Here is a 15,773-nt window from a genome sequence, read left to right as displayed (position 1 = left end):
ATGCAGACATGCAGGGTCTTCAAAAAGTTCATAGAAAAATGGGCAAGCATTGTGGATCAGTGACTTACACCACCATTTCTGACACTCACATCTCATCAGAGTGCCAACTGGAATACTGGCTATTCTGCTTCTGAACCAGTTCCCTTTTAATGTTCCTAGGAAGAAATGGATGATGCCTCAAGTTACTTGAGTTCCTACTACCCATGTGGGAGGCCTGGATGGAGTTCCTGGCTCCCGGTTATAGCTAGGCCTAGTCCCAGCTACGGTGGCCATTTGCGGAGTGATCCAGCAGATGGAAGAGCTCTCTCTTTCTTTATCATTTTACTTTTCAAATAAGTAAATAAATACATCTTTTAAAAAAAGTAAAAAGAAAAATCAGTATTATGAAAAAACTGCATGGATTTCAAAAATTTCTTGCACCAAAATAAACATTTTTTTTTTTTTTTTGACAGGCAGAGTGGACAGTGAGAGAGAGAGACAGACAGAGAAAGGTCTTCCTTTTGCCGTTGGTTCACCCTCCAATGGCCGCCGCGGCCGGCGCACTGCAGCCGGCGCACCGCGCTGATCCGATGGCAGGAGCCAGGAGCCAGGTGCTTTTCCTGGTCTCCCATGAGGTGCAGGGCCCAAGCACCTGGGCCATCCTTCACTGCACTCCCTGGCCACAGCAGAGAGCTGGCCTGGAAGAGGGGCAACCGGGACAGAATCCGGCGCCCCAACTGGGACTAGAACCTGGTGTGCCGGCGCCGCTAGGCGGAGGATTAGCCTAGTAAGCCGCGGCGCCGGCCCAAAATAAACATTTTAATTTCACTTATTCATGAACTTTTTCAAGTACCCTCGTGTTACATAATTCCAGAACTCTAATTAGAAAACAGATTAACTATTTTTTAAAATTTTTTTCTCCCTAAGCAGAAAGTTGTCCAAAAAATACACATTACTATAGCTTGATACCTGTGAGTTTCAATTTCAAGAGTGGTGAGTTATTTCCCAAAAAATCTTTTAGTAAGTATTAACTGATCCAGGATATACCACTGCTTGTCATCAACACATTTACTTGCATGTGCATAATGCACCTGGTGAGTTATGAGGAAGCCTCAGGGAATGACTAGAGGTAGTCTTAGATTCTGGTACTATACATTACCAGAAAGCCTCTTAGAAGCATTAGTTACATTACTTTGCTCACCATCATTGTTTTAATCACTTACTGAAATCCTGTTTGCCAACACTTCATTTCTATTCGTATTAGGAATGGCTCTTCTCACTCTCATATTTCTTCCCACCCTTCCCTCACTTCCCTCATTCCTCCCTCCCTCCATCTCAGTTAACTGTTTGTTTTTTGTTTTTTTGTTTTGTTTTGTTTTGTTTTGTTTTTGCCAGGCAGAGTTAGACAGTGAGAGAAAGAGACAGAGACAGAGTTATAGACAGTGAGAGAGAGACAGAGAAAGGTCCTCCTTCCATTGGTTAATTCTCCAAAAGGCTGCAACGGCCAGAGCTGCGCCGATCCAAAACCAGAAGCCAGGAGTTTCTTCCTGGTCTCCCATGGGGATGCAGGGGCCCAAGGACTTGGGCCATCCTCCACTGCTATCCCAGGCCACAGCAGAGAGCTGGACTGGAAGAGGAGCAACCGAGACTAGAACCCGGCGCCCATTTGGGATGCTGGCGCCGCAGGCAGAGGATTAACCTAGTGAGCCACAGCGCCGGCCCCTATCCTTTAATTTTTAAGTCACAGAAATCTGCCACTGGCAACAAGAATCCTTAAGCAGAACTGTAATAAAAGTATAATGTAGGAATAATCAAAAGTAGTTCTTCATAACTGTCAATTAAATATAAAAAAGTCAAGGGGCCAGCATTGTGGCATGGTGGATTAAGCAGTCGCCTAAGATGCCAGCATCCCATATGAGGGCCAGTTCAAGTCCACTTCCAATTCAGCTCCCTGATAATGCACCTCAGAAGGCAGTGGATGATAGCCCAATACTTGGGGCCATGCCACCTGTGTGGAAGACCCAGATGTAGCTCCTGGATCCTGGCTTGGGTCGGTCCCAGCCCTGGCCATTGGGGTGAATTGGAGAGTGAGTCAATGGTTACCAACAGCTGGAAGATCTCTCCCTTTCTCTCTGTGTTTGTCTCTCCCTCTCTCTGTGTAACTATGCCTTTCAAATAAATAAATAAACCTTAAAAAAAAGTTGGGGTCAGCATTGTGGCATAGTGGGTGAAGTCATCACCTGCAATGCTGGCATCCCATGTTTTGTGTCCTGTTGTTCCATTTCCAATCCAGCTCCCTGCTAATGGCCTGGAGAAGGCAGCAGAAGATGGTCCAAGTGTGTAGGTCCTGCCATGAATGTGGCAAACCCAGATGAAGCTCCTGGCTCCTGGCTTCAGCCAGGCCCAGTTCTGGCCATTGCAGCCATCTGGGGAGTAAACCAGTGGATAGAAGATCTCGATCTCTCTCTGTCTCTGTCTCTGTCTCTCCCTCTCTGTAACTGTCAAATAAATGTATCTTTTAAAAAATTAAAAAAAAAATAAGTCAAACCAGAACTTTTTCCAACCTCCCTCATCTTTGATCTAAAATGAGTGGATGTAATTTTTATAAAGAACGATTATCTTGGGGCCGACAACGTGGCAAAGCGGGTAAAGCCACCGCCTGCAGTGCCAGCATCCTATATGGGTGCCGGTTCAAGTCTGGGCTGCACCTGTGTGGGAGACCTGGAAGAAGCGCTTGGCTCCTGGCTTTGGATCAGCGCAGCTCCAGCCGTTGCAACCAATTGGGGAGTGAACCAGCGGATGGGAGACCTCTCTCTACGCCTCTCCTTCTCTCTCTGTGTAACTCTAAATTTCAAATAAATAAATAAATCTTTAAAACAAACAAACAAAAAGGCCAGTGCCGTGGCTCACTAGGCTAATCCTCCCCCTTGCGGCGCTGGCACACCAGGTTCTAGTCCCGGTCGGGGTGCCGGATTCTGTCCCGGTTGCCCCTCTTCCAGGCCAGCTCTCTGCTTTGGCCCGGTAGTGCAGTGGATGATGGCCCAAGTCCTTGGGCCCTGCACCCCATGGGAGACCAGGGGAGGCACCTGGCTCCTGCCATCGGATCAGCGCGGTGCGCCTGCCGCAGTGCGCTGGCCGCGGCGGCCATTGGAGGGTGAACCAACGGCAAAAGGAAGACCTTTCTCTCTGTCTCTCTCTCACTGTCCACTCTGCCTGTCAAAAAAAAAAAAAAAAAAAAAAAGAACTACTATCTTTGGTGAATTTATCAAGCACTCTGATTTTAAGCATCTTATTGTTTCTATATTTCTTCTTAATATTATTATTTTTCTCTTTTTATACAAAGATAGAGAGAAAATGAGTTTCAAAATGTTATTTTCCTTTAGTAAAAAAAAAAAAAAAACCAGCCTTCCAAAAAAAATCCCAAATAGCCTATCAATTGAGGCCATACATTAGAAGTTTTACATTTTCTCTACATAGATTTATCTGCTTATAAAAATAACATTTTTAAAGAGTATAATTTAAAAGGCTTTCTCACACAGCTACAGTAACTAATTTGAAACAAACTTTGAAATACAACACTGCAAATGTCTGCTTTATGACTAAGTACATTTATATAATGGGAGAAGGTATTTCTGTAAGACAAACATACACAAATGAAATAAAGGTAAAAAATTATAGTTTGAGCTATGCTTAACAAACAGCTTTGTTTTTAAAAAGCCTTCAAATCTTGCCGGCGCTGCGGCTCAATAGGCTAATCCTCCACCTAGCGGCGCCGGCACACTGGGTTCTAGTCCTGGTCGGGGCGCCGGATTCTGTCCCAGTTGCCCCTCTTCTAGGCCAGCTCTCTGCTATGGCCAGGGAGTGCAGTGGAGGATAGCCCAAGTGCTTGGGCCCTGCACCCCATGGGAGACCAGGAGAAGCACCTGGCTCCTGCCTTTGGATTAGTGCGGTGCACCGGCCGCAGCGCGCCAGCCGTGGCGGCCATTGGAGGGTGAATCAACGGCAAAGGAAGACCTTTCTCTCTGTTTCTCTCTCACTATACACTATGCCTATCCAAAAAAAAAAAAAAAAAGCCTTCAAATCTCAAATAATCATGTTTTTTTGTTGAAGTCATTCTCTTCTACCAGCATTCCTGGATTAAGCCTAAAGAAATTTTTGCTACTCTGAAAGGAGTGAACTTCTACTCTACTCCTTACTTGTTCCTCCCAATGCCCAGATCCTGCCACACTCTGAATAATATCCTAGTGTGACTACTAACTACATTAGTCTTCCCTTTTCATCTGTGATCAAATGCAGATGAACTGCCTCCTTGTACCTTACTTTGCACCTCTTATTCTATGATAGGCACCTCTAAGCAGGAAACTATTCCCTCCTTCTAATTAGATGACTGGATTATATGAGACAAGAATGGGATGAGGTGGCCAATTAGTTATTCTCACATAGAAATTATTCCACTGGGGGCTGGTATCGTAGCATAGTGAACTAACCCTCTGTTAATGATGCCGGCAACCCTTATGGGTACCAGTTCATATCCTGGCTGCTCCTCTTCTGATCCAGCTCTCTGCTATGGCCTGGGAAAGCAGTGAAAGATGGCCAAAGGCTTGGGAGCCTGCACCTACATGAGGAACCCAGAAGAAGCTCCTGGCTCCTGGCTTCAGATTGGCCCAGCTCCGGCCACTGCAGCCTTTTAGAGAGTGAACGAGTGGATGGAAGACCTTTCTGTCCCTCATTCTATTTGTCTGTAACTCTCAAATAAATAAACAAACAGAAATTATTCCATTGATCTACCTCTTTTCAGAAGTACTGAAGGCCTTTTTATTTATTCTTGCTTATGATGTTTTCCAGATTGATCGATTTTGTTGCAAATGACCAGATCATGATATTTATTTATTTATTTATTTATTTTACTGCTGTGTGGTATTCCAGTGTACATATCCCAAAATTTCTTTATCCAGTCTTTGGCTGATGGGTGCTTAGGGTGATTCCATGTCTTAGCTATTGTGAATTGAGCTGCAATAAGCATGGAGGTGCAGACAGCTCTTTTTGTTTACTGATTTAATTTCCCTTGGATAAATTCCCAGAGGTGGGATGGCTGGGTCAAATGGCTGGTCTATATTCAGATTTTTGAGGTATCTCCATACTGTCTTCCATAGTTCTTTACTAGTTTACATTCTCACCAACAGCGAATTAGGGTACCTTTTTCCCCACATCCTCACCAGCATTTGTTGTTTGTTGATTTCTGTATGAAAGCCATTCTAACAGGGGTGAGGTGAACCTCACAGTGATTTTGATTTGCATTTCCCTGACAGGTGGTGATCCTGAACATTTTTCATATGTCTGTTTGCCATTTGGATTTCTTCTTTGGAAAAATGTCTGTTTAAGTCCTTTGCTCATCTCTTAACTGGGTTGTTTGTTTTGTTGTTTTGAGTTTCTTGATCTCTTTGTAGATTCTGGTTATTAATCCTTTATCAGTTGCATAGTTTGCAAATAATTTCTCCTATTCTGTTTTTGCTTCTTCACTTTCCTGGTTTGTTTGTTTGTTTGCCATAAAGAAAATTCTCAATTTGAGGTAATCCCATTTGTTAATTTTGGCTTTTATTGCCTGTGCCTCTGGGGTCTTTTCCAAGAACTCTTTGCCTATGCCAATGTCTTGCAGGGTCTCCCCAATGTTCTCTATTAACTTAATGGTGTCAGGTTGTAGATTTAGATCTTTAATCCATGTTGAGTGGATTTTTGTGTAAGGTGTAAGGTAGGGGTCTTGCTTCATACTTCTGCATCTGGAAATCCTGTTTTCCCAGCACCATTTGTTGAAGAGGCTATCCTTTCTCCAGGGATTGTTTTTAGCTCCTTGGTCAAATGTAAGTTGGTTGTAGATGCTTGGGTTGATCTCTGGCATTTCCAATCTGTTCCACTGGTCTAGCCATCAATTTTTGTACCACTACCAGGCTGTTTTGAGTATAACTGTCTCATAGTATGTTTTCGTTGTATAAGATTGCTTCAGCTATTTTAGAGGTCTCCTGTGTTTCCAAATGAATTTCAGCATCATTTCTTCCAGATGTGAGAAGAATGTCTTTGGTATTTTGATTGGTATCACACTGAATCTGTAAATTGCTGTCAGAAGAATGGATATTTTGATATCAATTCTCCCAATCCATGAACATGGAAGATTTTCCCATTTTTTGTATCTTCTTCTATTTCTTTCTTTAATGTTTTGTAATTCTCATCTTAGAGATCTCTGACATCCTTGGTTAAATGTATTCCAAGGTATTTGAGGTTTTGTAGCTATTGTGAATGGGGTTGATCTTAGAAGTTCTTTCTCAGCTTTGGCATTGCCTGTGCACACAAAGGCTGCTGATTTTTGTGTACTGACTTTATACCCTGCTACTTTACCAAACTCTTTTATGAGTTCCAACAGTCTCTTAGTGGAGTCTTTTGGATTCCTTATCTATAGAATCATGTCATTTGCAAATACGGATTGTTTGACTTCCTCCTTCCCAATTTGTATCCCTTTCATTTTTTTTCTTGCCTAATGACTCTGGCTAAAACTTCCAGGACATAGTGAATAGCAGTGGTGAGAGTAGGCATCCCTGTCTGGTACCAGATCTCAGTGGGAATGCTTCCAACTTTTCCCCCATTCAATATTATGTTGGCTATGGGTTTGTCTTAAATTGCCTTGATTGTGTTGAGGAATGTTCCTTCTATACCCAAAATGTTTAAAGTTTTCATTATGAATGGGTGCTTTTGTTGTATCCCACAAATTTTGGTATGTTGTATTGTCTTCATTTGTTCACAGAAATTTTTTCGTTTCTCTTTTGATTTCTTCTATGACCCATTGTTCATTCAGAAACATATTGCTCATTTTCCATGTGTTTGCATATGATGCAGGGATTCTTGAGTTGTTGATTTCCAGCTTCGTTGCATTGTGGTCTGAGAAGATGCATGGTATGATTCTGATTTTTTTGAATTTGCTGAGACTCACTTTATGGCCTAGCATCTTTTGTTGGGCTGGGAAAGTACTTACAAATTCTTTCAATTTCTTCTAGTTGTGGAAGATCCTTATTTTTCTTTCATTCATAAATGAGAGTTTTGCAGGATACAGTGCTCTGGGTTAACAGTTTTTTCTCTTAGGACTTAGAATATGTCTCACCATCATCTCCTTGCATGTAGGGTTTGTGATGAGAAGTCCGGAATGAGTCTAATTGCGTTTCTTCTGAATGTGATCTGTCCTTTTTCTCATACATTTTAAGACCTGTTCTTTATGTTTCAATTAGGAGAGTTTTGCTACAATGTGTCGTGGTGAAGTTCTTTTCTGGTTTTGCACACTGGGAGTTTTGTGTGCTTCTTGTACTTGGATGTCTCTTTCTTTCTCCAGATTGTGGAAGTTCTCTGTTATTATTACATTAAGAAGACCTTCTAATTCTTTCTCTCTTCCCACACCTTCCAGAATTCCTAGGATCTGTAAGTTTGGTCATTTGATAGAATCTTGTAAATCTCCAAATGTGATTTTTAAATTCCTAATTTCTTTTTCTTGTATTTGGTCTGACTGTATTCTTTCCAGAAATTTGTCTTCTATTTCTGATATTCTTTCTTCTGTCTCATCTATTTTATGGTTAAGACTTTCTACTGCATTTTTATTTAATCTATTCAATTCTTTATTTCTAGTATTTCATTCTGGCTTCTCTTTAATATCTCAATTTCTTGGGAGCGCTTTTCATTTAGATTGTGAATTTGTTTCTGGTTGCTTCTAAGTAATCTATTCATTTTTTGAATTCCTTTTCTGGCATATCCTTGATCTCCTCTTCTTCAGCTTCATTATTGAAGAGTTGTAGTGTTCCTTTGGGGAGTTCATAGTGTTTTCCTTATTCTTACTCAGGATTTTTCCTTTGTTTTCAGCATTTCTGGTTGATTCTGTCTTTGTGACTTTGTGCTTGTGGCAAGATTTTCCTCTGCTATGAGCCGCTGTGTATCTGTGCTTTGAAAGTGAAAGCACACAGCCCCGCCTCCTGGAGCCCTACTCACTTCTAAATCATGATGGAGGTGGGTATCAGAGCTTTGGTGCACTAAGCCCCACACACTGGGGGGCCAGGCTCGCTTCTCCTTGGTGCGTGAAACAAGCTTGAGTTTTCGATGTTTAGACCTACTCCTTGTTGTACAGCTTGAATGGTGGGGAGGAAATTACTCTGAAATGTTGTGATCCTTGTTCCCAAGCAGGGGGTGTTGTGAGGTGGCCCCAGCAATTGATGAGCATGTGCATGGGAGGCAAATGTAGCAGCCCCCTGCTTGCATTCGAAAATCTAAACAATCAATATGCCTTCTCCCTGGTTGGGGGGAGGGGGGAGACACAGATGGAGGGGCGTGCCCACCCTCTCCATTTCTTCTATAATTTATCTTTCTCCCCACTGAAGCTTCAAACGCAGTTCACCAGCCCCCCACCCCACCCCCCACCCCCCACCGCTCGCCGCCATCCGCAGCTCCATGGACTCACGATTTCTCACCTGGTTTTCTGGAAGGGGGTGGAGGTGGTGCCAATCTTCTTGTTCAGCATCTCTGCCATGATTTCACTGTGCCTCCACCACTTCCCTTTGGTTTTTGCTCCCTCAGTGTGGACCTACCCAGTCTCTATTGGACTCTTAGGCTTGTCTGCACAAATTTCTCGTGACCCTGTTGCTGGCTTGTATCCCCTTTGCTTATTAACTATTTTGCCCCATGAAAATCGGATTGTCCTGTTGTTACACCACCATATTGGCCTCTCTTTGTCTTTCTGATTTAAGTGGTTTAATACGAGATTTCTGAAAAGAGCATACCTTAAAATAATGACTTCCCCCAGGTAGCTAACTGCTAATCTAATCATTAATGTTCAAAATCATCTCTCCCTCTTCAGTCAGCAATTAGGTCTTTGAGGCAAGACTAAGTCCATGCAGCTGGCTACGAAAGGAAATTTAACTTTGACTTGGAATCAAGCCATTATCTGGATACTAGCTGGAAATACTAAGAAAATAATTGCAGGCTCTCAGTAAATTTCTTGAACAATAAACTTAGATTTCTAGCTAGGAAACACTTGACAATTCATTTTACCAAGTACTGCTGCAGCATGTTGAATGCTAAGTCCAAAATGGTAAAGTAAACGGTCATATTAACAGAATACATTTAAACCACAACATGATCTAATAGAACTTTTCTAATTTACAATGTTTTAGGAATAAGTTTTAAAAGAAAGAAAGCTGGAAAGAACAAAAAGGAGAAAAAGGTAGCATTTGAGAGGAAAGGGAAGAACTCTGTGTCAAAAAGAAAGAGAAACTTAGAAGAAACAAGCTTTTATCACAGCTTTTCCAAGCATCAGTCCCTATTTAAAGGTAAAAGATGATTTTTTAGCACTTGGCTCCACCTTTTGTAGTTTTCCTGTCTTCCTCACCCTGAGGCTGTCAGCTTTTAATTCTTGCTGCCATGACTGTACCTGTTAAAAAACAGCCACCCTACTCCACTAAAAGGTGAATCTGTTGACAAACAGGGAACAGAAAGAAAAATAAAACTAAAAATTTAGCAGTACCATATATAAACAGTCAACAGATTCTGAGAAATTATCATGTGTAGGATTTTAACTCCGGTTTATGAATTCTATGATTTTGATTACTGGGACATCTTTTGCTTTCTGCATCTTTCCTGGCCATGTTCCATATATTTAAGGTTATCACTTTTTTTTTTTTTTCTTGACAGGCAGAGTGGACAGTGAGAGAGAGAGACAGAGAGAAAGGTCTTCCTTTGCCGTTGGTTCACCCTCCAATGGCTGCCGCGGCCAGCACACCGCGCTGATCCAATGGCAGGAGCCAGGTACTTATCCTGGTCTCCCATGGGGTGCAGGGCCCAAGGACTTGGGCCATCCTCCACTGCACTCCCTGGCCACAGCAGAGAGCTGGCCTGGAAGAGGGGCAACCGGGACAGAATCCAGTGCCCCGACCGGGACTAGAACCTGGTGTGCCGGCGCCGCAAGGCGGAGGATTAGCCTAGTGAGCCGCGGCGCCGGCCCAGGTTATCACATTTTTAAAAGCAATTTAAGGGGCCAGCGCTGTGCCGTAGTGGGCTAAGCCTCAGTCTGCGGCACCAGCATTCTTTAAGGGCGCCAATTTGTGTCCCAGCTGCTCCTCTTCCAATCTAGATCTCTGCTGTGGCCAGGAAAGAGTAGAAGATGGTCCAAGTGCTTGAGCCCCTGCACCTCCGAGGAAGACCAGAAGAAGCTCCTGCATCCTGGCTTTGGAGTAGCCCAGCTCCAGCCACTGAGGCCATTTGGGGAATGAACCAGTGGATGGAAGACCTTTCTCTCTTTCCTTCTCTGTAACTCTACCTCTCAAATAAATAAACAAAATCCTTTTAGAAAAAGTAATTTAAAGTATGATACCGTTCCCTCATAATTCCTTTATATAGTAAGTCCTACCAAATACAAATATAAATTTCTTTAGGACCCACCTCCAAACTTAAGAATTAACTTGCATACTAGTTTACAGCAAAAGAACTTCTATTAAAAGAAGAAATACTTGTAGATTTTTAAAATTCAGTTTTATAATATTAACATGGAAGGTGGCATACTTGTTAACATACTCATTAAACAACAACTGACATAGTCATATTTTAATAAAACATTCTAATAATTACTTAACCTAAGCAATGGGATATTTGCCACCAATAGTATGTATGTATGTATGCAGCAAGTGCATATATGCATCAAGTGATGCTTTCCTAATTAACTCACAGAAAAGAATACAAAACAGGTTTTTAAATATGCTAATATCAGTATCAATCTTTTTCCTTAGGAAATGTTTGCAAAAAAGTATCACTCAGATGAAGTTCACATGTACCTTTAAAACAGATTACCAGTAAGCGTGTAAGTGAAACAGAAATAACATTTTTATTTACATTGAGTATGAAATAAAAATTAAACTAAAATAATTAACTGGGGCCAGTGTCGTGGTTAAGTCATCACCTACAACATGGCATTCCAAAATCAGAGCTCCAGGTCAATCCCTGGCTTCTCCCATCAAATCCAGCTCTCTGCTAATGTGCCTTCGAGAGACGAGGAAGATAGTTCAAGTAGTTGGGCCCTTGTCACCCATGTGAGAGACTCGGCTGGAGTTCCTGGCTATTGGCTTCCACCTACACCAGTCCTAGCTGTTGCAGCCATTTGTAGAATGAACCAGCAGACAAAAAAATCTCCTTCTCTCTCTTTCACTCTTTCTCTGTCACTTTGCCTTTCAAACAAATAAAATAATTTTTTTTCAAAAGACACAAATAATTTGTTCATAGCCTCAAAATACATACTAAATGTCTGGGTTAAAATAAATGAACAGCTAGCATTTTATTTATCAAAAAACTCCACGACTCTTTTGGTATGAGAAATGACTAAACAAGCCCAAAACTAAGAGTGAATACTTTTTGTTTTAATACTACTTCCATTTTAAATTGTCTTAATGTAGCTTTTTGGTTGGTTGTTTTAGTACCTTTGAAAATTCTTCAGGTTCCTTTATATCTAACGACCTTGTCGCGAACTCTAGTAGTTCTTCAGAGTTCTCCAGGGCATTGTTACATTGGCTAAGCTGACTCTAGAAATAAACAACAATTAAATCATTAAAATGAGGTTTCTTACTGTCATCAAAATCTTCAACTTAAAAATAATAACAATAACTGAACAAAAATATTTCAGTTACTAAGAAATTTTAATTATTTTAATACTTTGTATTTAACCTCTTCTTATGGTTTATCCAAAACAGTTTAACTATATACAAATAAAGATATACTCATAATTTAAAATAAAGCAATTATAAATATCAGAAACCAAATTTAAAGACTGTTCTTGAGCAAAGTAGTCAGAAAACCACATATAATTTTAGGTACCAAAATTATCTATAGAAAATATTCTCTATAATGAAGACTAAATTTCTTTATTTTTAAAAAGACTTATTTATTTATTTATTTATTTATTTGAAAGGCAGAGAGAGAGGGGGAGAGAGAGATCCCCCCAAATAGCCAAATTTGGGGCTGGGCCAGGCAGAAGGCAGGAGCCAGCAGCTTCATCTGGGTCTCCTAAGTGGGTACAGGGGTCTAAGCAATTGGACCACCTTACACTCCTTTCCCAGGCCATTAGCAGAGAGCTGGATCACAAATGGAGTAGCCAGGACTCGAACTGGTACTCATATGAGATCCTAATATTGCCCACAGTGGTTCAAACCCACCGCACCACAACACCCCTGCACCAATCTCAAAGAAGTATAAATTCCTTGTTAATATTTAGCTGTTTATGGGGCCAGCATTGTAGTACAGTGGATTGAGCTATCTCCAAAGTTGGCATCCATATCGGAATGCCAGTACGAAGCTCTGGCTGCTCCAATTCAGATCCATTTCAGACCCTGCTAATGTGCCTGGGAAAGCAGCAGAGAAGAGCCCAAGGACTTGGGCCCCTGCTACCCACATGGGAGACTGGACTGGAGTTTCAGGCTCCTGGTTTTGACCTGGCCCAGCCCAGGCCATGAACCAGAAGATGAAAGATCTCTTTCACTCTGTTATTCTGCCTTAAAAAGATAAGCTTATTTAAGCTGAAGTCTGTGAATCAAACTACAGGTACATCCAATTGAGCATAATGTTAATACTCCACTTAATCACATTCAAGAAAGACATAACACTATAAATACTGATTTATAGTTTCCCAGACTGAATAGCACAGAAATCACAAATTCAAGTACAGGTTGCAATCCTTAATCTGAAAAACCAAAATCTAAAATGCTACAAAAGTCTCAAACATTTGGAACATAATATCAGTGCTCAAAAAGTTTCAAGAGTTTGGATTTTCAGACTGGATATGCTCAACTAGTGAAGACTTATGTAAATATTTCAAAATCTGAAAAACCCCCAAATCTAAAACATTTCTGGTCCCACTCACTTCAGATAAGGGATACTCAGCCTGTACCTAGAATTCAAAAGGAACAAGGAGGAACAAAAGACAGTAGCCATTATAGTTACTCTCTGTTTCATTACTCACATACTAATTCTACCTAACACAATCTTTCCTATTCATCTCTATTATTTGTAGGTCATTTGAGAAGACTATTACCTTCAAGCAAGAAACAGACCCATTTGTTAGATTTTAAATGTATCTAAGATTCTTCTTCAGATATTCATGAAAATCTATTCCATATTCAAGTCTACTTATTTTCTTCTTAAGTTTAGCAATAAGGATAAACAATAGCTCATTTTACTGATTTATGATGTGTTCTATATTTTTAATCAGGAGAAGTAGAACAATTCAGTCACATCCTGAGTTAAAACTGGTTTTCACGTGTTAATTTAAAATTCTGAAAACAATTTCACAAAAGTACTACTCCTATGAGTACAGGTCTCATGATTTCCCAGCAAGAATTAACAAGTCACCACTTAAAACACTCCATTTGTAGATATACTTTCTGAAAGGGTTAGGCAAAAGTAATGAAAACACAAAACAGGATCAATGAGGCAGATAAAGTCAATTTAATATTAGCATCAAAAATATGAAGTTTGGAGCTGGTGCTGTGGTACAGTAGGTTAATCCTCTGCCTACAGGGCCAGCATCCCATATGGGCGCTGTTTCTAGTCCCAGCTCTCCTCTTTTGATCCAGCTCTCTGCTATGGCCTGGGAAAGCAGTAGAAGATGGCCCAAGGCCTTGGGCCCCTGCACCTGCATGGGAGACCCAGAAGATGCTCCAGGCTTCAGATTGGCACAGCTCTGGCCGTTGCAGCCATTTGGGGAGTGAACCATCGGACAGAAGACCTTTCTCTCTGTCTCTCCTTCTCACTGTCTGTAACTACATCTCAAATACATAAATAAATAAATAAAAACATTTCAAAAATATGAAGAAAAATTATATATAAAGAGATTATTACAAATAAAAGAGTCCTGGAACTGTTTCAAATACAGTTGTCCCACCATGTCAGAACTAAAGAAAAATGTTAAACTGGGAACTGTTTCAATTTTCTACTTAAAAATTTATCTTCTTGCTGTATAGAGAAAGACCACAGGGCTTAGCAAATAAAAAAAAGTGGAAGGGAGCAATTTGAAATAAAAGTTTGAGAGAAAATAATATTTTAAAAAAATTCTACGAGTTTTTCTTAAAAGCAAGAGCAAAATAAAAAGGGAGATGTGGACATCTGGCTCAGTGGCTTAGATACCACGTAAGATGTCTGTATCCCATATCAGAGTGCTTGGGTTTGAGTCCTGGCTCCAGTTTCCTACAAATGTGCACCCTGGGAAGCAGCAGGAAATGGCTCAAGTACTTGGATCTGCCAATATAGAAGACCTGGAGTGAGTCCCAGGCTCCTGGCTTTGGCCTTGCCCAGTCCCACCTGTTGTGGGTTTTGGGGAGTGAACAAGAGGATGGAAGAGCTCTGTCTGTATTTCAAATAAAAATAATTAAGTATTTTCAAAAGGGGAGAGGGTAATATAATTTATAATTTATATATATAATTTAATTTAAAGAGCATTAATTTACCAATTATTCATAGAAATTATGAATGATTTTGTGAATTTAAAGAACAGAGATTCTCTATAACCTACAATTCATACACAATGTTGATGACATTGCAGGCAGTGGCTTAACCCATTGTGCCACAATGCCAGCCCTAAGGACTTTTGATCTTTGTTTCAACAAATTAACTGTCTCTCCCTTTCTTTCCTTTATTAAAAATTCCCTGCTCAAATCTCTTCAACCCAGCTTTGAAAGAACTGCTTCTGATTTTTTAGATTTTTATTTATTTGAGAAGCAGAGAGGCAGAGAGAGAAACAGAGTTCCCATCTGCTGGTTCACTCCCCAGATGCCCAGGAACTGGAAACTCAATTGAGTTTTCCCCCATGGGTGACAAGGACATAATTACTTGAGCCATAACCTACTATCTCCCAGGATGTGCATTAGCAGGAGGCTGGAATCAGGAGTGGAGCCAAGACTTGAAGCAGATACTTCAACATGGGATGCAGTAGACCCAACCACCATTTAAACACTGAGCCAAATGCATGCCCTAGAACTGCTTCATAAGTCAATTCTCTTCCTGACTCTTCTGAATTATGTACAGCTGTAAAATGCTTACAGCATTAAACATTTGCGGGGCCAGTGCTGTGGCTTAGTGGGTTAAGCCTCCACCTGAGGCACCAGCATCCCATATGGGAGCCAGTTCATGTGTCGGCTGCTCCTCTTCTGATCCAGCTCCCTGTTGATGGTCTAGGAAACAGTGAAAGATGGCCCAACTGCTTGAGTCCCCTGCACCCACGTGGGAGACCTGGAAGAAGCTTCTGGATCCTGGCTTTGGATTGGCCCAGCTATGGCTGTTGCAGCTATTTGGGGAATGAACCAGCAGATGGAAGACCCCCCTCCTCTATACCTATGCCTTCTCAAATAATATAAATCTTTTTTTAAAAAAATTATTATTAAATCAGATATTTATGTACTGTACATTTTTGCTTATCCTTATAAATCTAATCTCTGTGATAAAAGATCTGATTTTCCTTGTTTTTGCACTTCTTTCAAATTATATTCCACTAGAATGTGAAATCCACAAGCTGTTTTTTTCCATATTATACCCAAGATCCATCACAGTAGTTGTTTTAACGGAATTACTCAAATTTCACTGAATGAATGCATCAAACAGTGGATCTGATAATCAAGTATCATCACTGATTTATCCTATAAATTGTGCTGAGTGACATTTTAAACTACATTTTTAAATATAAATTTTAAACATTAAGATGTAAAACACTTTAAAGGTTTGTCAAATTCCTTTACAGA

At 40.7% G+C, this 15,773-nt stretch overlaps 1 protein-coding gene across 23 annotated transcripts in view; it reads right to left on the bottom strand.

The window, feature by feature from the left end:
• The window catches only part of FSD1L (fibronectin type III and SPRY domain containing 1 like), a 94,428-nt gene that overhangs the window by 47,065 nt on the left and 31,590 nt on the right, over positions 1 to 15,773 (bottom strand). For all 23 annotated transcript variants that reach the window (XM_008257054.5, XM_089318941.1, XM_051855999.3 and 20 more), the window contains one exon: positions 11,469 to 11,570. In XM_008257054.5, coding sequence (XP_008255276.1) covers positions 11,469 to 11,570 — 102 coding nt within the window. The remainder of the gene's footprint in view (positions 1 to 11,468; positions 11,571 to 15,773) is intronic.

The sequence above is a fragment of the Oryctolagus cuniculus genome, chromosome 1 (assembly GCF_051225735.1).
Source record: "Oryctolagus cuniculus isolate XC-2025 breed Fujian yellow rabbit chromosome 1, ASM5122573v1, whole genome shotgun sequence".
Classification (NCBI taxonomy): domain Eukaryota; kingdom Metazoa; phylum Chordata; class Mammalia; order Lagomorpha; family Leporidae; genus Oryctolagus; species Oryctolagus cuniculus.
The sequence above is the reverse complement of the archived record's forward strand: the minus strand, read 5'-3'. Positions and strand labels throughout refer to the sequence as shown.